At 49.6% G+C, this 24,781-nt stretch overlaps 2 protein-coding genes, 1 long non-coding RNA gene and 1 other non-coding gene across 11 annotated transcripts in view; 2 read left to right on the top strand and 2 right to left on the bottom strand.

Moving 5' to 3' along the window:
- The window catches only part of LOC105467059 (DnaJ heat shock protein family (Hsp40) member C18), a 39,561-nt gene extending 35,335 nt beyond the window's left edge, over positions 1-4,226 (bottom strand). For 4 of the 7 annotated variants that reach the window (XR_011624644.1, XR_011624645.1, XM_024788166.2 and 1 more), the window contains exons 1-2: positions 4,111-4,226; positions 3,397-3,483 (exon numbers count right to left, since the gene is read on the bottom strand). Coding sequence is in view for 2 of the 7 variants with exons in the window: in XM_024788166.2 (XP_024643934.2) it covers positions 3,397-3,483; positions 4,111-4,219 (196 nt within the window). In the remaining 5 variants the exon portion in view is untranslated. Of the gene's footprint in view, positions 1-3,396; positions 3,484-4,022 lie in introns of all 7 variants that reach the window. The other 3 variants (XM_071098342.1, XM_071098343.1, XM_011716382.2) reach the window with 3 other exon arrangements.
- Positions 4,227-5,128: 902 nt separating this feature from the next.
- Positions 5,129-16,799, top strand: LOC139363757 (uncharacterized). The gene is made up of 4 exons (XR_011624649.1): positions 5,129-5,281; positions 6,355-6,456; positions 15,588-15,766; positions 16,674-16,799. It is a non-coding gene; the product is annotated as an uncharacterized lncRNA (long non-coding RNA).
- LOC112424119 (U5 spliceosomal RNA) lies at positions 7,638-7,753 on the top strand. The gene has a single exon (XR_003014794.1). It is a non-coding gene; the product is annotated as a U5 spliceosomal RNA (small nuclear RNA).
- On the bottom strand, positions 8,299-23,454 carry LOC105467058 (endothelial cell surface expressed chemotaxis and apoptosis regulator). Of its 2 annotated transcripts, XM_011716378.3 has the most exons (10): positions 23,321-23,454; positions 18,606-18,650; positions 18,224-18,274; positions 18,012-18,071; positions 16,970-17,014; positions 15,823-15,936; positions 15,346-15,444; positions 15,101-15,137; positions 8,816-8,912; positions 8,299-8,647 (listed from the first exon to the last, which is right to left on the bottom strand). In XM_011716378.3, the coding sequence occupies exons 1-10, from the start codon at positions 23,379-23,381 to the stop codon at positions 8,639-8,641; spliced, it is 618 nt and encodes a 205-aa protein (XP_011714680.1). In that variant the 5' UTR covers positions 23,382-23,454; the 3' UTR covers positions 8,299-8,638. The 2 variants fall into 2 exon arrangements, with proteins under 2 accessions (XP_011714680.1, XP_011714682.1); XM_011716380.3 differs by lacking the exon at positions 16,970-17,014.
- Positions 23,455-24,781: the final 1,327 nt, after the last annotated feature.

Here is a 24,781-nt window from a genome sequence, read left to right as displayed (position 1 = left end):
GTTTCCCATCCAGATATGGATGGAGCCTAGCAAAGAATAAAAGCAACTCTTTCTTCATAGGTGGATGGCTACAGTTCATCCCCGAACAAAAAATTACCCAGAATTCACTGAGGTCTTACCCAAGAAGACCAAATCAATCATGATATCAACTAGCACCTACTTAGGCAGTTGGGGAGAGATGTATATTCCTGGACATAAACTTGGAAGGGTAAAAGCACCAGAGGGCATGCAGTTCCAGCCCTTTCCTACAGTCACAGCCCTGGCATCACTGACATCTTGCCCACTTAAGAACTCAGAGAATGGCTGGGTGCAGTGGCTTACATCTGTAATCCCAACACTTTGGGTGGCCGAGGCGGGCGGATCACGAGGTCAGGAGATCGAGACCATCCTGGCCAATATGGTGAAACCCCATCTCTACTAAAAAGACACACATTAGCTGGGCATGGCGGCATGTGCCTGTAGTCCCAGCTACTCGGGAGGCTGAGGCAGGAGAATCGCTTGAACCTGGCAGGCAGAGGTTGTAGTGAACCAAGATCGCACCACTGCACTCCAGCCTGGGCGACGGAGTGAGACTGTGTCAAAAAAACAAAAACAAAAAAAACTCAGAACAAGGCCTTTCAAGTGGAAAAAGCACTGGCCTGGAAGTTGTATAGGTGTTATATTAATAGTTGGGGTTTTGCCACAAATCATTGCATGATCCTAAACAACTCCTTTTTCCTTCTTCTTTGGCCTCAGTCTCCTCACCTATAAAATGAGAAGGTTGGATTCAATTAGTAATTTTTGCTTGTTAGTTTTTTGAGATGGAGTCTCACTTTGTCACCAGGCTGGAGCGCAGTGGCATAATCTCGGCTCACTGCAACCTCTGACTCCCTGGTTCAAGCGATTCTCCTGCCTCAGCCTCCCAAGTAGCTGGGACTACAGGCACATGCCACCATGCCCAGCTAATTTTTGTGGTTTTGGTAGAGACGGAGTTTCACCATGTTGGCCATAATGGTCTCGATCTCCTGACCTTGTGATCTGCCCGCGTTGGCCTCCCAAAGTAGTGGGATTACAAGCGTGAGCCACCGCGCCCAGCCTCAATTAGTAGTTTTTAAATTGGGGAATTCTTAAGGCTCAATGTGCAGATGTCTCTGGAATCTTCTATTGAGGAGTGGGAGTGGGGAGGAAGGCATAGCAGGGAAGGCACTAGCACCTCACCCTTCTTCAATCAAAGCAGCTCTGCTTTTTTCTGTTTTGTATTTTGTGGTCTACTAAAGGAAAGAAAACCCACATGTTTGAAAACTACCAAACTAGTTGACCACTAAAAGCTTGTGTCATTTGTAATATCAATTTCTCCTGGAGCACTTGAAGACAGTGTTCTTTCCTCACCCCCACCCCCATAAGCACTGAGAAAGTAACAGTTATCTAGAAATTTGGTCATTTTCACTTAATTTAGGAGGAGGAATTTAACATAGTGATTAAAAAATCTGCATAGGATTGCCGTAGGATATAATAAGATAATGCTTGTAAAGCTGTTAGCACCTCATCTGGCATGTAGTATGTGTTTAATAAATGCTGGCCACTTATAGACTGGCTCAGAGGAAGAGAAAACATTTTTTACTGTTTGACATTGTAAATTAGGAGTGAAGGGGTGTATATGGGGCATATCATAAGGTCCTGGATATGACTAACTGGACCCCATTCCTGTCTATCTGGCAATGATTACCTGCAAATAAGACAAGAAGCAAAACACTGCCAAAAAGGGCTGGGAAGCTGCTTGTCCATGCACCCTAAACCCTGAATCTGGCCACTAAAACTGGTGATTTTCTCCCTTTCAAAAAGAGAAGATGGCAAAAGTGAACTAGTATGAGAAGGTTTTGGGTCGTCCTAAATCCAATGAATTATGGATGTCCTTAAACTTGAGAGGCGAAGGAGGCCCTGGAACCATGAGATGAGTCAAAAGCTCCGTTCTGGGACATTGAACCTATGACCAGCTAACTAATCCAGGCAGCAATGTGCTCACAGAAGGCTGGATCCTGAAGGTCCCACTTGTGCTCTGCAGCCGAGGGACCTGATCAGGGACATCCACCAGGTGGTTGAATATAAAAAGGAAGTTCTTCTGGTTTGGGGAGGCTAGACCGCCTGCTCTAGAAGATGGACAACTGAGGGTGGGATGGACCTCAGAGTCCGGGGGCACAGGGAAAAGGTCTGGAGGTACTACCTGGAGATGTTAAAATACCGTGAAGTCAGAGGCGTTTGGCTGAGAGTGGGCTGTTAGAGCACTGCAGGGGTTAATTGGATTGAGAAGAGGAACTATGAATTATAAGACTATTTAGGAGCAGAGTCTAGGCTCAGGAGTATTGGACAAGATTTGGGAAGGTGGGGCCTCTTCCCAAATCTTAGCTGCTTTCTGGTAGCTAAGCATCCTCTCTCCTCATCATCTGAAACCTCACATCCCCTTCTTTTCCAGACTTCTTTTCATTTGCTTCTAGCACAGTAACAACAATGGTTTATCATTATGACCTTCTTAAATATTGCCAAGTATGCACATGTATTCTTCAGTTCGTTTACACCTCAACTAACACTTCCGGATGAATTTTTGTATGATTGCATCACTTGGACTAATGTGCAACTCTAAAGCTCAACATTGAGAATACTTCTGTGCCAGTTTCTGCTCAAACTCATCAACTAGTCAGCAAAAGTAATCCTCACTGTAAAGTTCAATTTCTGTGTTTTGTAAAAGAGGAAACTGTGGGCCCAAAGAGTACAGGATGGGGATGCCAGTCGAAAAAGACCTGCGGGAAGAGTGAGAGGGTAACTGGGAAGGAGATAAGGGAAGAGAAATTGGGGTCTCCAAGGCAGTTCTCAAAGAGGAGGTAGATGTGGAAAGAAGTTTGAAGAGGAGAGAAAGGAGGACATCCACAAACCCAGGAAAAGACTGGTGGACATAATCACACGGTGTTTTCCAGCACATTCAAATTGAATAGAGTAGTACTAGCTGGGCTTGGGGAAATTGTGTGCCAGAACTAGGTCAAGGGGGCCTGCAACTATCCTTCATCTGCTAAACCATTTTACCTTAGGGCCAGCCTCAGGTTTCTCTCGGTTTTCTCCACTTTATTTTTTTGAGACAGGGTCTTATTCTGTTGCGTGGGTTGGAGTGCAGTGGCTCTATCACAACTCACTGCAGCTTTGGTCTCTTGGGCTCAAGCGATCCTCCCACCTCAGCCTCCCGAGTAGCTGGGACCACAGGCACATGCCACTATGCCCAGCTTTTTTTTTTTTTTTTTTTTTAGATGTGGTATCTCACTATGTTACCCAGGCTGGTCTGGAACTCCTGGGTTCAAGTGATCCTGCCCCCGGGGACTTCCCAAGTGTTGGGATTACAGGCATGAGTCACCATGCCCAGCCTCCACTTACTTACGTATTGAACAGTAGTGGATTCTTGCTGGTGATACTGAGGTTTGTCCTGTGCCCTATATGGTTGAGATGCTGCCCCATCCAGCCCTAGAAGAAAGAAGCTGAGTAAATGATCCCACTGGGCCTGTGTGTCTGAGCTGGTTTATTGGTTGCCCTCCCATAGGATGGGGGAAGAAATGAGAGAAGGACATTCTGCAGCAAGCCCCCCATCCCCACCATCTGTTCCTGTTTAAGGACCATGTAGTCCTGTGTGAGAAAAGGGAGGAAATCATCTTGTAAACAATCATCATCCTGTTGTCTAGAAATGAAGGAAGAGAGGGTTTCAGAGAAGCTGCAAGGGCTGCAGAAGGCTGCACTCAGATTTCCTGTCAGAGGTGGGGTCTCGAATTTGCATAAATAGTAGGCTCCTCCAGGAGAAACCTCTCTACTAGAATTTGCTCCAGAGCAGAATTCAGCATTAAATTCATCCTCAACCCTTTCCCAAAGGAAAGAGTTACTTAGCAACAGGAAAATCCACATGGCTCATGTGGTAGTGTCAGGGTACAGTGTCAGTGTCAGAGTAAAATCCTTTCAATCTCATAGATTATTAATACCAGTTCTCTCCCTCTTCCCCCACATATAAATACCTTATGACTAACAGCTTATATATGCAGGTCATTGCCCAGAGTCAGAGGAAAATGTGTGGTTTTATAATGAAGATGTCAGCTGAGTTACCTAGAGTGAAGCCCCATGTCCTTGACCTGATTAGTCCAGTATGATGAGCAGCTGAACTGAGTGCCCATGGCAGGCAGAATAACAACAGCACAAACAGAATCCTAGGCATTGTTATGTCATCTGAGGAGTTCCATCCCAATGGTGGATGTTGGACCAGAACTGGCTAGTAAGTCATGTGCTGTTGGCTGTGAGATTTAAATCAAATATATATGAATTATTTAAAAAATACTAGCCAAGTCTGGGCGCGGTGGCTCACGCCTGTAATTCCAGCACTTTGGAAGGCTGAGGTGGCCGGATCACCTGAGGTCAGGAGTTCGAGACCAGCCTGCCCAACATAGTGAAACCCCGTCTCTACTAAAAATACAAAATTAGCCAGGCGTGGTGGCAGGCACCTGTAATCCCACTACTCAGGAGGCTGAGGAAGGAGACTTGCTTGAACCTGGGAGGCAGAGGTTGCAGTGAGTGGAGATCGCACCATTGTACTCCAGTCTGGCCAACAAGAGTGAAACTCCATCTCAAAAAAAAAAAAACAAAACAAAACTAGCCAGGTGTGATGGCTCACACCTGTAATCCCAGAAATTTGGGAGGCCGAGGTGGGAGGATCTCTTGAGCCCAGTAGTTTGTAACCAGCCTGAGCAACGTAGCAGGACCTCATTTCTACAAAAAATTTTTTAAAATTGGCTGGTCGTGGTGGCACATGTCTATAGTCCCAGCTACTTGGGAGGCTGAGGCAGGAGGATCATTTGAGCCCAGGAGTTTGAGGTTGCAGTGAGCTGTGATTGTGCCATGCCACTGCACTCCAGCCTGGGAGGCAGAGCCAGGCCCTGTCATCCCTCCCCCACAAAAATACTGCAGTATTGCTTTCATAGGTTAGGTACCCCACAAAATAGACTCCAAGACACTGAGATTTGCGTACTAAAGGTTTCTTGGTGAGCACTCCTGGAACAACAGCTGTGAGGAGTAAGGGAAGCAGGAATGGGGGCCAGGTAATTGAGGCAGGGGGTCCAGGTCTTCATCCCCACTCCCAACCCCCACAGCCAATCATCAACCAGCTGTGAGTCCTCAGCAGCCAACAATCCCACAGCTGGGGAACAAGTGCCTTGATCCTGAAGTGGGACCTGGGTGCTGGTGACCTACTCCAAGCTGTCTGTTACAGTTGCTCACTTCCCAGGTATCTCCACATTTATTATCCCATTTTACCTAGTCACTAGCCTGTGAGGTAGCAATGGCCAGGTAGGACACCTTCTTCCCTGTTAATACACAGGAGAATTGGAACTCCTGAGAATGTGAAAGGCTTGTCCAGAGTCGCCTGCGACTTGTCTACCCAGAGTGATCTCTACTTAGCACATATTATTCATTTTTTCTTATGTCCAGAGTCTACAGAACTGTGGAATATAAGAATGAGAAAAGGTAGTGAAGGCCAAGTTGTCCAGCCAGCTCACTTTAAAACCCGCCAGGCACAGTAGCTCATGCCTGTAATCCCAGCACTTTTGGGAAGCCAAGGGAGGAGGATCACTTGAGCTCAGGAGTTTGAGATCAGCCTGGCCAACACGACAAGAGCCTGTCTCTACAAAAAATTTTTAAAAATTAACTAGGTGCAGTGGCTCATGCCAAGAGTCCCAGCTACTTAGGAGGCTGAGGTAGGAGGACTAGTTGAGCTCAGGAACTCAAGGCTGCAGTGAGCCATGATTGTACCACTGCACTCCAGCCTGGGAGATGGAGTGAGACCCTGTCTCAAAAAAAAAAAAAAAGTAAAAATGTAAGAGAACAGGCTTGGAGGAGGGGGACAGTTTCACCCAAAGTCAACCTGCAAGTCTGTGGCAGAACCCAATCTTAGGACGAGATTTCCTTCACCCAAGAGCCAGTTTATATTACCTAGGAAGTGCTGGGCACAGTGTGTCACACAGGAGCTACAGGCATGAGCAGGTTACAGGCCCTGTCCTGGGAGATTTTAGAATACAGTAAGTTCTCTTCTTTTCTTTTTTTTTTTTTCTTTTCTTTCTTTCTTTCTTTCTTTCTTTCTTTCTTTCTTTCTTTCTTTCTTTCTTTCTTTCTTTCTTTCTTTCTTTCTTTCTTTCTTTCTTTCTTTCTTTCTTTCTTTCTTTCTTTCCTTCCCTCCCTCCCTCCCTCCCTCTCTCTTTCTTTCTTTTCTTTCTCTCTTTCTTTTCTTTCTTTCTCTCTTCCTTCCTTCCTTCTTCCTCTTCCTTTGTTTTTTTTTCTTTCACACCTTACCCTGTCACCCAGGCTGGAGGAGAGTGGTGCAATCAACCATGGCTCACTGCAGCCTCTACCTCCCAGAAGCAAGTGATCCTCCTACCTCAGCCTCCTGAGTAGCTGGGACCACAGGTATGTGCCACTACACCTTGCTAATTTTTGTATTTTTTTGTACAGACAAGGGCTTGCCATGTTGCCCAGGCTGGTTGATATGGTTTGATTCTGTGTCTACATCCAAATCCCATCCTGAATTGTAATCCCCATAATCCCCACGTGTCGAGGGAGGGATCAGGTGGGTGGTGATTGGATAATGGGAGTGGTTTCCTCCATGCTGTTCTCATGGTAGTGAGTTCTCACGAGATCTTATAGTTTTATAAGGCAGTTTTCCCTGATCTTGCTCACTCTTTCTCCTGCTGCCTTGTGGAGAAGGTGCCTGCTTCCCTTCCATTGTGATTGTAAGTTTCGTGAGGCCTCCCCAGCCATGTGGAACTGTGAGTCGACTAAACCTCTTTCCTTATAAATTACCTAGTATTTATTTACAGCAGTGTGAAAATGGTCTAATACACTTGTCGTGAACTCCTGCCTCAAGCGATCCTCCCACCTTGGCCTCCCAGAGTGCTGGGATTACAGGCATGCGCCACTATGCCCTGCTCACTAGGTTTCCACAGTCTCATTTTAATAGTTTTAATGAGACAGAGAAGATGAAACTTTTTGTTCTAGGCTGTCTCTCTCATCGCCTTGAGAAGCCCGAATCAGGAAAAAATAGCATATTGTTGCTTCAGAATGAGTAAGCAGTGTTCTCTCTATGTTCCAAACTGCCAATTAGCGGTACTTATAAAGTTAAATACTCCTGAAAGACACGCATGGATGACTCGTCCCTCAATTTTCCACAAGATTCATTTCCAAACTAATGTCATGGTAGACATGACTAAGAAAGCAGACACCTCCTTTCTTCTCCTCCTTCTCTTTAAATGACTTTCCAGTATTTCTACAATCTTTTATTCTATATCTAGGACACAAGATAACTGTTGTATGGGGTAAAGTGGGTGGGGTTTGTGTTGATGAAGTCACAGACCTATCTTCACCGCAAACCTTCCCAGTGTTTATCCCATAGCTAAGACCAAAGTGATGCATGTCTACCTGGGGGCAGGCAGAGGACATTTGTCCTCATCTCATTCACCTCTCCCCATTGGCATTTCCTAGTCAAAACTTTCTTGGTGATGACTGGTCACTGTTTACAGCCCCTCGTTTCTCTCCTCTATTAGAGTGGTTAGTCAGTCGCCTCAGCCCTACTAATAAAAATAAACCAGGTGATACTCTGGTTTCTCTTCAGATCATATAAATCTTTCACCTTTTACTAAAGATTCCTGTGGAGAGGAGCAACTTTGAGTTTTTAACTACGTTTTTGAGGCTTTCCTTTAGCAGGGCTAGTATAAAGAAGAAGAAAACAAACAAACAAACAAACAAACAAAATGACTGGGTGTGGTGGCTCACACCTGTAATCCCAGCAGTTTAGGAGGCTGAGGCAGGTGGATCACTTGAGGTCAGGAGTTCGAGACCAGCGTAACCAACATGGTAAAACCCCGTCACTACTAAAAAAGTACAAAAATTAGCCAGGCATGGTGGCACACACCTGTAGCTCCAGCTACTTGGGAGGCTGAACCAGGAGAATCACTTGAACCCTTGGGAGGCAGAGGTTGTGGTGAGCCAAGATCACAACACCGCACTCTAGCCTGGGAGACAGAGTGAGACTCCATCTGAAGAAAAAAACCAAAAGCGACACCACCATCACCCAGATGAACCTGATAAAACCTGACGCAAAGTCCCTTCTATCGACCATCCAAGTTTCTCAGAGAGCTGCCCATAAGGCAGAAACCCGCATGTATGTCTGGCCTTGGAAAGAAGGCCCAAAAGCTGCTAGAACATTATGTTAGGAAATGTGCATGGGAGCATAGACCTTAAAAGTAATTAGACTGCAGGCTAGAAAATAATTTTAATGCAAAGTAGAAAGGATCAATCCACCTCGTCACTTTCCTTGCTCTTGCTCTGTCACCTCCTCTTTCCTGTGGCTCTGAGAAGGTGGGAGAAGCAGGCAGTATTTCCACAGCAGTTGTCCATATAGGAAAGTGTCTCCCCTATTGGTAGCTTGCTCCCAGATCTGGGGCAATGCTAGCGTCCTTTAGATCTGGGAGCAGACATGAAACAATAAAATAATTTACATGTGGTTCATTGCCTCTACTAATTCCATCTCTTCCTCCTTGTAGTCACAGGGCAGCTGCATCATCCTTGGACTCATGGGGAGCCAAACTTGCTTTTAAAGAACCTGCAAAATAAATGCATAATGGGGAAGAGTGAACTTCTTAGGAGTGGCGGGGTAGAGAAGAGGGGAGAAGAGCCAGGGTCTTTGAAAGTATCTCCTTTCTGGCCTGAAAGGAGGAGGAGGAGGGGAAAGGTGAATTTGGGGAAGGAAGGCAGGAAACAAAAAATGTACCTTCTCTGCTGAGAGACTTTGTTTGCCATTATTCATGTTGATGTTCTTCATGGAGATAAGGGTGATGCGATCTTTCTCTCCATTGGCTGTGGAGCAGCTGGGGGAGGAAGGGTGTCTGGGTTAAAGAGAGGAGGAGGGCAGGGCAATGGAGAGTCAAGGAACTGTGAGGTTGTTGAGCCTTAGACCTTTGTCTCAAAAAATCTATATGTTGGTGGTGAATCATAATGAAATGAGAGTGTGCTTTGAAGACCAGAAGACTGCATTTATTTATTTATTTAGAGATGGAGTCTCGCCTGTCGCCCAGGCTGGAGTGCAATGGCGCGATCTCAGCTCACTGCAACCTCCACCTCCCCGGTTCAAGCGATTTTCCTGCCTCAGCCTCCTGAGTAGCTGGGATCACGAGCACGTGCCATCACACTCAGCTAATTTTTGTATTTTTTAGTAGAGACAAGATTTTACCATGTTGGCCAGGCTGGTCTTGAACTCCTGACCTCAAAGGATCTGGCCATCTTGGCCTCCCAAAGTGCTGGGATTACAGGTGTGAGCCACTGTGCCTGGCCAAGACTTGCATTTAAATTTTGGTGTTACTACCTACTACTTGTTTGATCTTTACCAAGTTACAGTCTCTATTAAAGCCTCAATTTTATTTTTTTAGTTTTTATTGAGACAGGGTCTTGCTCTGTCACCCAGACTGGAGTGCTGTGACACAATCACAGCTCACTGCAGCCTTGACCTCCTGAGCTTACACAATCTACCTGCCTCAGCCTCCCAAAGTACTGAGATTACAGGCATGAGCCATCACATCTGCCAAAGCCTCAACTTTTTTTCCCCCCCGAGATGGAGTCTTGCTCTGTCACCCAGGCTGGAGTGCAGTGGCACTACCTCAGCTCATTGCAACCTCCGCCTCTGGGTTCAAGCAATTCTCCTGCCTCAGCCTCCCAAGTAGCTGGGATTACAGGGACCTGCCACCACACCCAGTTAATTTTTGTATTTTTAGTAGAGACTGGGTTTCACCATGTTTACCAGGCTGGTCTTGAACTCCTGACCTCATGATCCGCCCACCTTGGCCTCCCAAAGTGCTGGGATTACAGGCGTAAGCCACTGCGCCCGGCCTAAAGCCTCAGTTTTAAAAATGTATAATGAAGTAGTGTCTTGGCTTACACCTATAATCCCAGCACTTTGGGAGGCTGAGGCAGAAGGATCACCTGAGACCAGGAGTTTGAGACCAGCCTGGGCAACATAGTGATATCCCATATCTATTTTAAAAATTAAAAATTAGCTGGACATGGTGGCACATGCCTGTAGTCCCAGCTACTTGACAGGCTGAGGTGGGAGGATCATTTGATCCCTGTTGGCATCATTGCAGTCCAGCCTGGGCAACAAAGCAAGCCTGTCCTTCAAAAAAAAAAAAAAAGAAAGAAAACAGAAGAGGCTGGGCGTAGTGGCTAATGCCTGTAATCCCAGCACTTTGGGAGGTTGAGGTGGGTGGATCACAAGGTCAGGAGTTTGAGACCATCCTGGCCAACATGGGGAAACTGTGTCTCTACTAAAAATACAAAAATTAGCCGGGTGTGGTGGTGCATGCCTGTAGTCCCAGCTACTTGGGAGGCTGAGGTAGGAGAATCACTTGAACTTGGGAGGCGGAGGTTGCAGTGAGCTAAGATTGTGCCACTGTACTCCAGCCTGGGCAACAGAGCAAGACTCCATCTCAAAAAAAAAAAAAAAAGTAATATATACCTTGAACGATTGCTATACAGATTTGAGATAATATTATAAAATATATACCATTGTGTTTGGCACATAATAGGTATTCAGTAAGTGGTTCCTAAGCTTAGAGAGAATGTCTTTTTGTATTAGAATCTGAATTCCTACACTTTTCATGATGGGGTTATAGAGGCTTAGCCCTTGGGTTGAAGAGTTTCAGTCCATCTCCTGTCATTTGATTATTCCTTTTCATGTCTGCCCCTGTCCTGCCCACCACAGCCCTGGCCTCAGGGGAGCCTGTCAGGATTGTATGTGTGTGGGATGTGTATGTGGTAATGAGGGGTGCATATGTGTGGTATGGGATATGTGGTGTGAGGTGTTGGGGGTGTGTGTGTGTGGTGTAATGCATGTGTGGTATGGGGTGTGTGTGTGGTATGCGGTGTGTGGGGTGTGTGTGTATGGTATGGGAGTGTTATGTATAGTGTATGTGATGTGTGGGGGAGTGTGTATGTGTGGTGTGTGTGGTGTGAGGTGTATGTGTGGTGTGTGTGGTGTGAGATGTATATGTTGTGTGTATGTATAATATGGGGTACGTGTGTGTTTTGTGTGGCATGTGGGTTTGTGGTGTGTGTGTGGTTTGGGTGGGTGTGTGGTGTGTGTGTAGTATGAGGTACAGGGTGTGTGTGTGTGTGATGTGTGTGTGGTTTGGGTGGGTGTGTGGTGTGTGTGTGTATAGTATGAGGTGTGTGGTGTGTGTGTAGTATAGGGTATGGTGTGTGTGTGTGTTGTGTGGTGTGGTGTGTGTGTATGGTATGGGGGGATGTGTGTGAAGTGTGGCTGTGTGGTGTATGTGTGTTGTTTGGGTGTGTATGTTGGGTATGGGGTGTGGGGTGTGTGATGTGGGTATGTGTAGTGGGGTATGGGATGTGTGGTGTGTGTGTGGTTTGGGTGGGTGTGTGGGTTATGTGTGTGGGGAGGGTGGGTGTGTATAGTATGGGTATAAGGGTGGGTATGGTGTGGGTGGGTGTGTAGGGTATAGGGTGTGGGGGTGTGTGTGTAGTATAGGATGTATGTATGTGGTGTGTATGTATAGTGTAGGGTGTGGGGGGTGTGTGTTTGTGGTGTGGATGTGTGGGGTATGGGGCATGTTGTGCGTTTATGGTGTGTGTGGGATGCGTGTGTATAGTATAGGGTGTGTGTGTGGTGCATGGGGTGTATGTGGTGTGTGGGTGTGTGTGTAGTGTGGGGTATGGGATGTGTTGTGTGTTTGTGGTGTATGTGGGAGTGTGTGTATAGTATGGAGTGTGTGTGGTATGTGAATGTATGTGGGGGGTGTGTGTAGTGTATGGGTGTGTGTGAGTAGTGTGGGGTGTGGGATGTGTTGTGTGTGGTGTGTAGGAGTGTGTGTATATGATATGTGGGGTGTGTGGGTATATGTGTATAGTGTGGGGTGTGGGGTATGTGGTAGGTTTGTGGTGTGTGTGTGTGTGTATAGTGTGGGGTGTGTGTGGTGTGTGGTATGTGTGTGGAGTGTGGTGTGTGGGGTATGAGGCCTGTGGTGTATTGGAGGTGTGTGTGTAGAGGGGTGTATAGTATGGGGTGTGTGTGGTTTTTGGGGTGTGTGTGGTAGGTGGGTATGTGTGTGGAGTGTGGGGTGTGGAGTGTGTGGTGTGTTTGTGGTATGTGTTGGGGGTGTGTATAGTATGGGGTGTGTGTGGTATGTGATGTGTAGGGGATGTGTGGTGTGTGGGTGTGTGTGTAGTGTGGGGGGTGGGGGGTGTGGTATGTGGTGTGTTTGAAGTGTGTGTGAGGGTAGTGTGTACAGTATGAGATGTGTGTGGTGTGTGGTATGTGAGGTGCGTGTGAGATGTGTGGGTGTGTGTGTAGTGTGGGAATGTGGGGCATGTGGTATGTTTGAGGTGTGTGGGTGTGTGTGTATAGTATGGGGTATGTGTGGTGTGTGGGGTATATGGTGTGTTTGTGATGTGTGTGTGTGGTGTGTGTATAATATGGGATATGTGTGTGGTGTGGGGTGTGTAGTGTGTGTGTGTAGTGGGGTGTGTGGTGTGTTTGAGGTGTGTGTGGGGTGTGTGTGTGTGGTGTGTGATGTATGGGGTGTGTGTAGTGTGTGTGGTGTGTGATGTATGGGGTGTGTGTGGTGTGTGTGATGTGTAGGGTGTGTGTGTGTGGTGTGTGGGTATGTGTCTGCAGTGGGGTGTGGGGTGTGTGGTGTGTCTGACGTGTGTGGGGGGGTGTGTGTGTGTGGTGTGAGTGGTGTGTGAGATGTGTGTCTAGTGGGATATGGGGCATGTGGTGTGTTTGAGGTGTGTGGGAGGTGTGTATAACATGGGGTGTGTGTGGCCGGGCGCGGTGGCTCACGCCTGTAATCCCAGCACTTTGGGAGGCCGAGGCGGGCGGATCACAAGGTCAGGAGATCGAGACCACGGTGAAACCCCGTCTCTACTAAAAATACAAAAAATTAGCTGGGCGCGGTTGTGGGCGCCTGTAGTCCCAGCTACTCAGGAGGCTGAGGCAGGAGAATGGCGTGAACCTGGGAGGCGGAGCTTGCAGTGAGCCGAGATCGCGCCACTGCACTCCAGCCTGGGCGACAGAGCGAGACTCCGTCTCAAAAAAAAAAAAAAAAAAAAAAAAAAAAAAACATGGGGTGTGTGTGTGATGTGTATAATGCGTGTGGTGTGTGGTGTTTGGGTGTGTGTAGTGAGGTGTAGGGTGTGTGGTGGGTTTGAGGTGTGTGGGTGTGTGTGTGATGTGTATAATGTGTGTGGTGTGTGGTGTTTGGGTGTGTGTAGTGAGGTGTAGGGTGTGTGGTGGGTTTCAGGTGTGTGGGTGTGTGTGTGATGTGTATAATGCGTGTGGTGTGTGGTGTTTGGGTGTGTGTAGTGAGGTGTAGGGTGTGTGGTGGGTTTGAGGTGTGTGGGTGTGTGTGTGATGTGTATGTGTGTGGTGTGTGGTGTTTGGGTGTGTGTAGTGAGGTGTAGGGTGTGTGGTGGGCTTGAGGTGTGTGGGTGTGTGTGTGATGTGTGGGGGTGTGTGGTGTGTGGTGTGTGGGTGTGTGTAGTGAGGTGTAGGGTGTGTGGTGGGCTTGAGGTGTGTGTGTGTGTGTGTGATGTGTGGGGGCGTGTGGTGTGTGGTGTGTGGGTGTGTGTAGTGAGGTGTAGGGTGTGTGGTGGGTTTGAGGTGTGTGGGTGTGTGTGTGATGTGTGGGGGTGTGTGGTGTGTGGTGTGTGGGTGTGTGTAGTGAGGTGTAGGGTGTGTGGTGGGTTTGAGGTGTGTGGGTGTGTGTGTGATGTGTGGGGGTGTGTGGTGTGTGGTGTGTGAGTGTGTGTAGTGAGGTGTAGGGTGTGTGGTGGGTTTGAGGTGTGTGGGTGTGTGTGTGATGTGTATAATGTGTGTGGTGTGTGGTGTTTGGGTGTGTGTAGTGAGGTGTAGGGTGTGTGGTGGGTTTGAGGTGTGTGGGTATGTGTGTGATGTGTGGGGGTGTGTGGTGTGTGGTGTGTGGGTGTGTGTAGTGAGGTGTAGGGTGTGTGGTGGGTTTGAGGTGTGTGGGTGTGTGTGTGATGTGTGGGGGTGTGTGGTGTGTGGTGTGTGGGTGTGTGTAGTGAGGTGTAGGGTGTGTGGTGGGTTTGAGGTGTGTGGGTGTGTGTGTGATGTGTGGGGGTGTGTGGTGTGTGGTGTGTGAGTGTGTGTAGTGAGGTGTAGGGTGTGTGGTGGGTTTGAGGTGTGTGGGTGTGTGTGATGTGTATAATGTGTGTGGTGTGTGGTGTGTGGGTGTGTGTAGTGAGTTGTAGGGTGTGTGTTGGGTTTGAGGTGTGTGAGTGTGTGTGTGATGTGTGGGGGTGTGTGGTGTGTCGTGTGTGGGTGTGTGTAGTGAGGTGTAGGGTGTGTGGTGGGTTTCAGGTGTGTGGGTGTGTGTGTGATGTGTGGGGGTGTGTGGTGTGTGGTGTGTGGGTGTGTGTAGTGAGGTGTAGGGTGTGTGGTGGGTTTGAGGTGTGTGGGTGTGTGTGTGATGTGTGGGGGTGTGTGGTGTGTGGTGTGTGGGTGTGTGTAGTGAGGTGCAGGGTGTGTGGTGGGTTTCAGGTGTGTGGGTGTGTGTGTGATGTGTGGGGGTGTGTGGTGTGTGGTGTGTGGGTGTGTGTAGTGAGGTGTAGGGTGTGTGTTGGGTTTGAGGTGTGTGAGTGTGTGTGTGATGTGTGGGGGTGTGTGGTGTGTCGTGTGTGGGTGTGTGTAGTGAGGTGTAGGGTGTCTGTTGGGTTTCAGGTGTGTGGGTGTGTGTGTGATGTGTGGGGGTGTGTGGTGTGTGGTGTGTGGGTGTGTGTAGTGAGGTGTAGGGTGTGTGGTGGGTTTGAGGTGTGTGGGTGTGTGTGTGATGTGTGGGGGTGTGTGGTGTGTGGTGTGTGGGTGTGTGTAGTGAGGTGTAGGGTGTGTAGTGGGTTTCAGGTGTGTGGGTGTGTGTGTGATGTGTGGGGGTGTAGGTGTGTGCGTGTGGAAGGCGGGAAGTGTGAGTTCCCTCTGGGAGTTGGGATCTGGGTGTCAGATAGAAGATGCTTCTGACGTTCTTACCTTTCAGACAGCCCTGAACTCCCAGGTTTCTGGGGATCTGTAAAAGCCAAAGGCACGGATTGGGGCTCACATGCTGTAACTCACAAGCCCAGCCTTCCTCTCAAAGCCCACCAGGGGACCCTCCCGCTCATGGAGAGGCACTCATGTGCCATTCCTTCCCCCAGATGCAGGCTGGTGTGAGCTGGGGCTCTAGCCCTGGGTCTGCCAGCAGAGGGGAAAAGGGTCCCTGAGGGCAGGGTACGCACCTTCAGACTCCTTGCTCTTCCGACACTTGAACCTCAGGCTGACCACACCGACTAGGACAATCACAACAACCACCAGGATGACAATGAAGCTGATAACACCTGAACAGAGAAAAGAATGGGGTGAAGGGGGCCAGTCGGGGTGACAAAACAGGGGCCAACAAGAGTCTGGCGTTCCCTTCCCAGCTGAGTACTTTGTAGACAGGCTCCAGGAGCAAAGTGAGTTCCACTTCTCTGCTGAACAGGTGAGCTCTCAGCCTGCCGCCCTCTCTCCATCCCCCCGAGAACATGGAACCCAGCACAACTAAGAAGAGTGGACTGGAGGGGCAGGAGCCCCCCTCCCACAAGGGTCTTCCTCATAAGCCAGAACCTCCTGGAACAAATGGGTGAAATTTGAACTTGCGTTTCCAGACCTAGAGTCCAGGTCAGTTCCAGGGGTGGGGTTCCCTTCTATGTCCCACCTTCTCCTCCCGCTCTCACCAAATGCAGCCACAGTGAGCACAGTCTCTGACGTGGGGCTGGGCAGGATGGTCGCATCTTCCCTCATGCTCAGGCTCATGGTGGTTGAATTGGGGGGAACATTTTGAAATGTGTCTAAAATGGAGTGGGGTTGGGGCATCAGTGAAGGGGACTGACACAGCCTATCAGAGAGAGCTAGCTACCCTCCCGCTTCCCCCTAGGGAAGGACCGGACGTTATGCTGCAGAGCTATGAGGTCAGACTGGGCAAAATAGAGCCATCTGTGTTGTGCCAGGGTTGAGGTGGGAGGAACGTTTCTGCTCAGGCAAGGCTCCAACAAACCAGGCTGCCTGTTAAGGGCAAAGGTTTCCGACTCTCTTAAAAAGTGCTATGCTGGCCTGGTGCAGTGGCTCATGCCTGTAATCCCAGTACCTTGGGCAGCTGAGACAGGTGGATCACTTGAAGTCAGGAGTTTGAGACCAGCCTGGCCAAAATGGTAAAACCCCATCTCTCCTAAAAATTAAAAAAAAAAAAAAAAATCGGGCACAGTGGCTCACGCCTGTAATCCCAGCACTTTGGGAGGCCAAGGTGGGCAGACCATGAGGTCAGGAGTTCGAGACCAACCTGGCAATATGGTGAAATCCCATCTCTACTAAAAATACACAATTACCCAGGCATGGTGACGCATGCCTGTAGTCCCAGCTAGCCAGGTGACTGAGGCAGGAGAATTGCTTGAACCCGGGAGGCAGGGATTGCAGTGAGGCAAGATTGTGCCACTGCACTCCAGTCTGAGTGACAGAGCAAGACTCTGTCTCAAAACAAAACAAAACAAAAAAACTAGCTAGGCCTGATGGCACATGCCTGTAATCCCAGCTACTCAGGAGGCAGAGGTTGCAGAGAGCCGGGATCGCACCACTGCAGTCCAGCCTGGATGACAGAACAAGACTCCTTCTCAACAACAAAAAAGGTGCTATGTCACCTGTGTCTTCCCTCCTCAACGCATCATACTTCAGGCCCAATTGCTGTTCCACTTCCTTATCCCTCCTCACTCCCCCTTCCCAAATAAGTCTGGGAGAATAAAAAATCTGAGAGCCAAGAGATAAGATGAGAGAAAGGGTCACAGACATCTCCTGCCCACTGCTCTTCAGGGTGAGCGCAGCAGGACATACCTCTGCTTGTGCCTCCGCCTCTTCCACTGCTGGGGACACCTGCGCCTGCACCATGAAACAGCATGACCAAGATGGGGGCATCCCCCAGCAGCTCTTCTCCCTCGCTGCTAAGCAAAGGCCAAGCTTCCCTGCCTGAGAGGACTCTAGCCCTTTCCCGGCCTTTTCTGCCTTCCTTTTCCTTCATTTTGGGGTATCCTTCCCCTCCCTCTCCTCTCTGGCTATGCCTTTCTCAGTCTCAAGTCTAAGCTCCTTTTACCTTCATTGTGACCAGGCCCAAGTTTCTGCCTCTATGCCCCACCAAGCCTCTTTCTTTCCTGAGCCAGGGTGCCACTGATGTCGGTCCTGACCCCTGTGGCCTCCTGAAGAGGGCAGAAGGAACCCATCCAGATGGAACCCAGTGTTTTTCACCGCTGCCCCTCGCCTTGGGCACTCAACAAGTCCTGATGTGTGCATCTGTGGCTTGGCCCAAGTTAGGCCCAGCCAGGTCAGGAAGAGCCCATCCGCAGTGCCTGCCCTCGGCGTCACAGGTTTACTGGGTTCCATGGGGGCCTGCGCAGCCTTCTTTGGAGCTGCTGTGAATGAGGAAGCACATGTGGGCCTGCTCAGGGCCTTGGCCGGCCTGTGCACCGGGAGGGCTCTTCAGTCCAAAATCTTCCTCTTCTTTCCTGCTTCCAGTTCCAGAAGGGGCCATTCTCTTGTTTACCTCTGGGCAGTTCCCTCTGCCTGGAATAAGCCCCGCTACCCTCCATCCCACAGCCTCCACGTGCTCAGCTGACCCCTTCTCAGCTTGGCTTCAGAAGCCGCTTCTGGGAGTCATCCCTGGCCCCCAAGTCCGAAGTGACTGACATGTGCCTGGGCTCCCACACTTCTGCTTGTGCCCACCGCAGCCCTTCTCACCCTGCATGTCATCATCAATGTGAGGTTCTGTTTCCTTGTCTGTTCCCCCTCGCCCCGGTCTATATTCTCTTTTAGAGCAGAAACTGTGTCGGGGTCCTCACTGGGCCCTCCCTGGATGGCGTTTGCAGTCTGAATGACACAGTACCTGGCGTACCGGTGCTGGCCAGATGGCTTGGGCTGTTAGCCTCTGAGGAAGGGATGTATCCTGCAAGGACAGAAGCAGTTGGTGAGTGGGAGGTAGGGCAAGTTTAGTGACACCACACTCCCTCGCCCATCCAAGAACCCCTGGGCTCCAAGCAGGTCTGAATGAATGGATGTGGGGCAGGAGCCGGGACCTCAGTAACCGCACTCACTCACCTGGGTTGGAAGAAACTGGCTCTGTGGTCGGACTTAGACTGCCGAGGCCTCCTGAAACAGATCATCTGAGGCTGAGGGGTGCACGGCCTCCTACTGTTCCATCTCCCTCTCTTCTTCCCTAGATCTGTGTGTCTTTCTCCCTACCCCATTCCCCACCCCTCACTCCCAACCATTCACCTCTTTTTTCTTTCAAGGCACATTAGACTCGGCCAGGCTGAAAAAAAAAATTCTTAGATGAGCTCAGCTTTGGTGAGTCCTGAGAGCTCCTGCTCCAGCCACAGTCCCAGCCCCCTGAGGTTAAGGCTAAATTGGCATAGAGCTCCTCTCACCCTTCCTAAGTTCCTAGGCCTACACGCTGGAGTAGAGCCATGTTTGGTCTTACCCTGAGAGCTAGAGGTCTGGGTTGCTGTGGGCTGGGAGCTGTGGCCTGCAAGAGAAAGCAAAACACATAGCTTGGTAAGTCCCCTGCCTAGCACAGAGCCTAGAGAGGAACCCTCAGAAAGCCTTCTGGCCCAGCCTGGGCAACATAGCAAGACCCTGTCTCTTTAAAAAGGTTTTTTTTTGTTGTTGTTGTTTTAATTATTCAGGCATAGTAGTGCAAACCTGGAGTCCTATCTACTCAGGAGGCTGAGGTGGGAGGATTGTTTGAGCCCAGAAGGGTGAGGCTGGCTTCAGCAAGCTATGATTGCACCACTGCACTCCAGCCTGGGCAACAGACAGAGACCCTATCTCAACAGAAGAAAAGAAAAGAAAACACTGTCCAGGTGTGGCAGTTCAGGCCTGTAATCTCAGCACTTAGGGAGGCCAAGGTGGGTGGATCACGTGAGGTCAGGAGTTCAAGACTAGCCCGGCCAACATGGTGAAACCCTGCCTCTACTAAAAATACAAAAATTAGCTGGCCTGATGGTGCACACCTGTAATACCAACTGCTTGGGGGGCTGAGAAATGAGAATCACTTGAACCCGGGAGGTGGAGGTTGCAGTGAGCTGAGATCGTGCCATTGCACTCCAGCCTGGGCGACAAAGTGAGACTCCATCCCTCAAAAAAAAAAAAAGAAAAGAAAACAGAAAAAACCCTTTTGGCTTTCTAAGCCTACCATGCTAGAAGGCAGACACACTAGGCAGAGGGCTAAAGGGTGCGGGCTGTGGCTCACGGTGCTGGCTTCCTCCGAGACTGTGACTCAATAGCAACATCACCATCACCTCATGGCTCAGGGTCCCGAAGTCCTTCCCTGTCTCTTCAATCTAACATGGGCATTTTACCAACGTGATGCAGGGTCAGGGGAAGGTTATTTTAAACTAGTGACATTTCTAAGGAAGGACAGAGGACCTGCCACACCTTGACAAGGAAGGGCCCAGGACTCCAGGTCCGTAGGCTAATGTTTACCCTAAGCTACTGTCACCCTTGTCCTGCCCCCAGGGAAGGGGCTGAGAGATGGGAAGGTGAGTGAGATGGGGATGGGGATTAGGGCTTGTATCTTGGCTAGAGGTAGGGGCCTGTGCAGGAAGTAAGTTCTGAGGTATATATAGGAGGCAGGGAAGCTCTAGCATGAGCAACCCATTCACTTTTACAGGCAGAGGATACATAGGACATGGTTGTTATTGACCAAACCCAGAGAGGGGTCAGTCACCAAGAGTCCCCACCCAGAAGCCCTCAGTGGCTTTTTTGTATGTACAAGTGTGTCTGCGGGGCTCTGTGCAAAAGTGAGTGCATGCTCATGTGCCCCTGTGTGTGTCCTGCTGTGTATGTGGAACCTGAAAAGTCAGGTTGTATTTGCTCATTTTCCACAATGAAATCATTCTTGAAACCTGTGAACAATGTGAAAGGAAAACAACGTGGGGAAGTGGAGCCGCCCAACTGGGTTCCCGTCCCTCTGTTTGAGTGGGGACTGAAGCCCCTGGCCTGGCTCTGCTGCTCCCTTGGCCTCTCAGCATCAGGGGAGCATTCAGCCCAGGCCTGGGTGGACAGAGGCGGCTGGGTGCCAGGGGTCCACCCCTGCCTGTAGCAGCCTGCTGCTGTGCTTATTTTCCTTAAGCCACTGCCTTCCTCCATGGGGCTATCATTTGGATAGTGTAGAATTAATTGTTTCCAAGTGTAAAATTACCAAACCCTGGGCCATGTTTTTCTAGATCACCATTTCTGAGAGTCCCATTCCCTTGTTGCGGGGAGCAGGATGGTCAAGAGGGGAGTTAAAATTTACAGGAAGCCCAGGCTAGAGAAAACCCTTTCTAGCTGGGGATGACCCTGGGAGAATCTTTTTAACCCAAGGCATGACCTGAAAACATCTATCAGTTACTAATCCAGCATATCTAATGTACTTTTTTTTTCTTTTTGTGAGACAGTTTCTCTCTTGGTCACCCAGGCTGGAGTGCAGTGGCACGATCTCAGCTCACTGCAACCTCCACCTCCTGGGCTCAAGGGATTCTCCTGCCTCAGCCTCCTGAGTAGCTGGGATTACAGGCGCCTGCCACCATGCCCGGCTAATTTTTATATTTTTAATAGAGATGGGGTTTCACCATGTTGGCCAGGCTGGTCTCAAACTCCTGACCTCAGGTGATCCATCCGCCTCAGCCTCCCAAAGTGCTGGGATTACAGGCGTGAGCCACCATGCCCGGCCTAATGTACTATCTAAATGCTGTAAGGTTATAACTTAATTTTTGGTGGGAAGGCACAAGGAACTGCCCTTCTGCATTTATCTAGAAAGAAAACTATTCAGTGGCTTAGGAGGAGTTCCAAAGTCACAAGCTTCAAGACCCACTAGCCTGCTCTTTCCTTGCCTCTTGCCCCTCCTACTACCCAAACTTCTTATCACCAACAAAGATTCCTCTGTGAGTAGGGGAGGGACTTAGCGAGCATCTGTGTCTACAGCAGAGGGTGTCTCTGACCACGGGGCCTGCAGACGCCCAAAGAGCTCTAGCCACAGGAATTTCTGATTTCCCTGGTTTCCCCTCTCTAATCCTGTCTGCGTTATCCCCTTCTAGTCTATCTCCACACGCACCCCTCCCCATTTTCCTCAGAAGCATAGTTTAGTAGTTAAAATCGTGGGTGTTAATGGAGCCCGGCAAGCCTGAGTTCAAGTCCTGGCATTGTTGCTGTCTGGCCTAGGACTCAGTTTTCTTTCAAGTGCAAGTGACCAGCCTGGGCAACATGGTAAAACCTTGCTCTTCAAAAAAATGCAAAAATTAGCCAGGTGTGGTGGCTTGTGCCTGTAGCCCCCAGCTACACAGGAGGCTAAGGCAGGAGGATTGCTTGAGCCCAGGAGGTCAAGGCTGCAGTGAGCCATGATCACGCCACTGCACTCTGGCCTGGGCAGTGGAGCGACCCTGTCTCAAAAATAACTAAGTAAAATGCAAGTGGTATTAGTACCTCGCAAATTGTTATGAGGGAAGGAAAATGCATATGAAGCACTTAACGCAGTACCTGACAAGCTCAATGAAGACCAGACACTTTTGTTTTTGCCCCATTCTCTCAAATCCTCCAGGTCTCAAGTCTGCCCTGCCTCTGAGTATCCATAGTCAAGTCCCTTTATGGGCCTGAATGTGCTCAGGATTCCTCAGTCCATCAAGATGAAGGAGCCAGGAAGTGCTCTGCACACTTCAGGATGAGAGGTTAGGAAACTCAGGGGGGCAGTGATAGCGGCTTAGGTAGAGCTGACACAGGGCATTTGAGAGCCCTGGCACTTGCCTGGAGAAAACAGTGTGTAGGGAGGCTGGGAAAAGTCGAGGCCTGTGGAAATGCCACCTCATGAGCCTCACCTGCAGTTTCCACAACAGCCTAGACCCCCAGCCCGAGAACTGTGACTCTGTCATGGAGGGGGTAGAAGGGGATGGAGACAATCAGAGTTTTGTCCTCCAGCCCATGGGCTTTTAGAGAAATGCCTGACCTCTCCAGGAGGCAGTGTTCTGGTACTCAGGCCTCTTACCCACCACCGATGGGGGGCCACCACCCCTCCCCATCCGAACCCTCTTGCGCACTCTTTCTGCTGCTTTGAGCACAGAGGACTTGTAGAGGGTGAGGTGGGGGCAGGGCAGAGATGGTCAAAGGGAAGTTGCTGCCCTGTGAGTCAAAATGTCCTGGACTCGGCCGGGCGCGGTGGCTCAAGCCTGTAATCCCAGCACTTTGGGAGGCCGAGACGGGCGGATCACGAGGTCAGGAGATCGAGACCATCCTGGCTGACACGGTAAAACCCCGTCTCTACTTTAAAAAATACAAAAAACTAGCCGGGCGAGGTGGCGGCGCCTGTAGTCCCAGCTACTTGGGAGGCTGAGGCAGGAGAATGGCGTGAACCCAGGAGGCGGAGCTTGCAGTGAGCTGAGATCCGGCCACTGCACTCCAGCCTGGGCGGCAGAGCGAGACTCCGTCTCAAAAAAAAAAAAAAAAAAAAAAATGTCCTGGACTCATCATGATTCCCAGCAACTGCTCCCTGATGCCAGGACCCCTATGAGTGGCTTCACAACTCATTGGCTGGCAGAGCCTGTCGGAGAGGTGCCGTTTCCGTGTAGCCTCCTCTGGAGGTCATCTCCTCTAGCCCCTGGATGTGAGAATGTTATGCACATCCTCCTTGGTGAACAGTTCTTTGTGTCTAACCTGAGTCCCTCTTGCTGTGATTTAAGTTTAAAATCAACATTTGGAATTCCTAGGCTGCTACTTCTCATGTGAAAGGAGAGAACAGATTCCCTGTGAAGCCCAAGGTGCAGAGGATTTGTCTTAGAACAGTTGATAGAGTGGCCGTCGTCAGCCCTTCCCGAAGATCAGAGGATGAGCGTCATGAATAGCCTGAGCACATCCTAGAAGAAGCTTTGGGCCTGGGTCTCGCACGAACACAGCTCCCTCCCACGATTCAGGAGGCCAGCCTCTATGGGGAGCCCAGCTCCCCCAGGGCAATTTCCCACAAGAGGGTTTAACCATAGCTCCATTTACCCCTGCCTGGTAATCAGGACCCCCAATCCAACTGATCCCCTTCATGAAAAGGCTCTGGAATTTCCCCTGGGCACAGTCCCTGGATGGAAAGCATGTGTATTCTGAGAAAGGGACTGACGCCTAGAATGGCCAGCTGCGGAGAGGAATTGCTGTGGAAAAGTGGCAGGCGCCTCTTACCTCGGAACAGGAGGAAGCCCAGGATCACCCAGCACAGCTGCATGGCTCCTGCGGTGCCCATGTCAGCTGGATATGTGGCGGGCAGGCAGCAGCTCAGTGGAGGCTCTGTCCATAGTGGAGAAGAGAGAGGGAGAGCTGGGGCGGGGTGGGGGTGGGGACTGGCTCTCCAGGAGCTTCCTGTCAAAAGAATAGAAGGAAACACATTGGGACCAGCTCCAGGGGCCCTGCTCAGCCATGTCCAGATGAGGATGTGAGGCTGCAGCAGCAACTGTGCCTGCCCAGCGTGGCCTCTAGTGCCTACGCACAATGATCAACCATGGTAACCTGGCCCCATCCCCATTCTCTTCCCTTCTGAGGGATCCATCAGGTTCCACCACAGACCGCCTGGGGTTTTTTCTGGAATCTAACACCAATCCCGCCCAGTACTGTTTCAGACCAGGTTCTTCTTTCCCATGATTCAGCCTGGAAGCCCAGCCCACCAGCCGCCCATGCTCCCTGGACTCTGAATTCTCCACATTCCTCTCCCTCCTCAGGGATCCCAATGCAGATAGGACTCCCTACATCTTTCAGAGAGGCCCAACATGCATGATTATTATTCCTTTTTTACTTTTTTTAAAGAGATTGGGTCTTGCTATATTGCCCAGTCTGTACTCAAACTCCTGGGTTCAAGTGATCCTCCTGCCTCAGCCTCACAAGTAGCTGGGACTTCAGGCATGTGCCACCATGCCTGGTATTGTTGTTATTAATAGAAAAGCAAGAGTACCTATTTGAAACACTCCTCCCTCTGCACCCTCACTGGGGTGAGGTGTCCCCTGTCCTCAGCATCTGGCAGCACTCATCCTTATCCCAGGATTCTCTTTCTTACAGACTACAAGCCAGCATTGTGACTTTTTTCAGTATTCCTTGGACCTGGCACAATGCCTGCCACATAGTAGGTCCTCAGCACATATTTACTGAACTAAACTCAAAAGATTTAAGGTCAGGGCTGCACAGTGGCTCATGCCAACAATCCAGCATTTTGAGAGGTTGAGGCAGAGGATTTCTTGAGGCCAGGAGTTTGAGACCAGACTAGGCAACACAGCAAGACCCTGTCTCTACAAAAAAAAAAAAAAATTAATTAGCCAGGCATGGTGGTGCATGCCTGTAGTCCTAGCTACTCATGAGGCTAAGGTGAGAGGACCTCCTGAGCCCAAGAGTTCAAGGCTGCAGTGAGCTATGATCAGAGTGAGACCCCATCACTGAGATAAAAAAAAAAAAAAAGATTCGAAAGCAGAGGAATGTTACAAACAATCCTACCTCCTTAATATTTATTACATTATTGTTATTAATTTCCTTCCAGTCTATTTGCCTTCCAGTCTTTGACAATATGCATATACATATACAATCATTTATATGATTGGTATCCTTTTTTCTTTCCTTTTTTTTTTTTTTTTTGAGACAGAGTCTCTCACTGTTACCCAT

The sequence above is a fragment of the Macaca nemestrina genome, chromosome 6 (assembly GCF_043159975.1).
Source record: "Macaca nemestrina isolate mMacNem1 chromosome 6, mMacNem.hap1, whole genome shotgun sequence".
Classification (NCBI taxonomy): Eukaryota; Metazoa; Chordata; class Mammalia; order Primates; family Cercopithecidae; genus Macaca; species Macaca nemestrina.
This window is presented reverse-complemented; position numbering and strand designations above follow the sequence as displayed.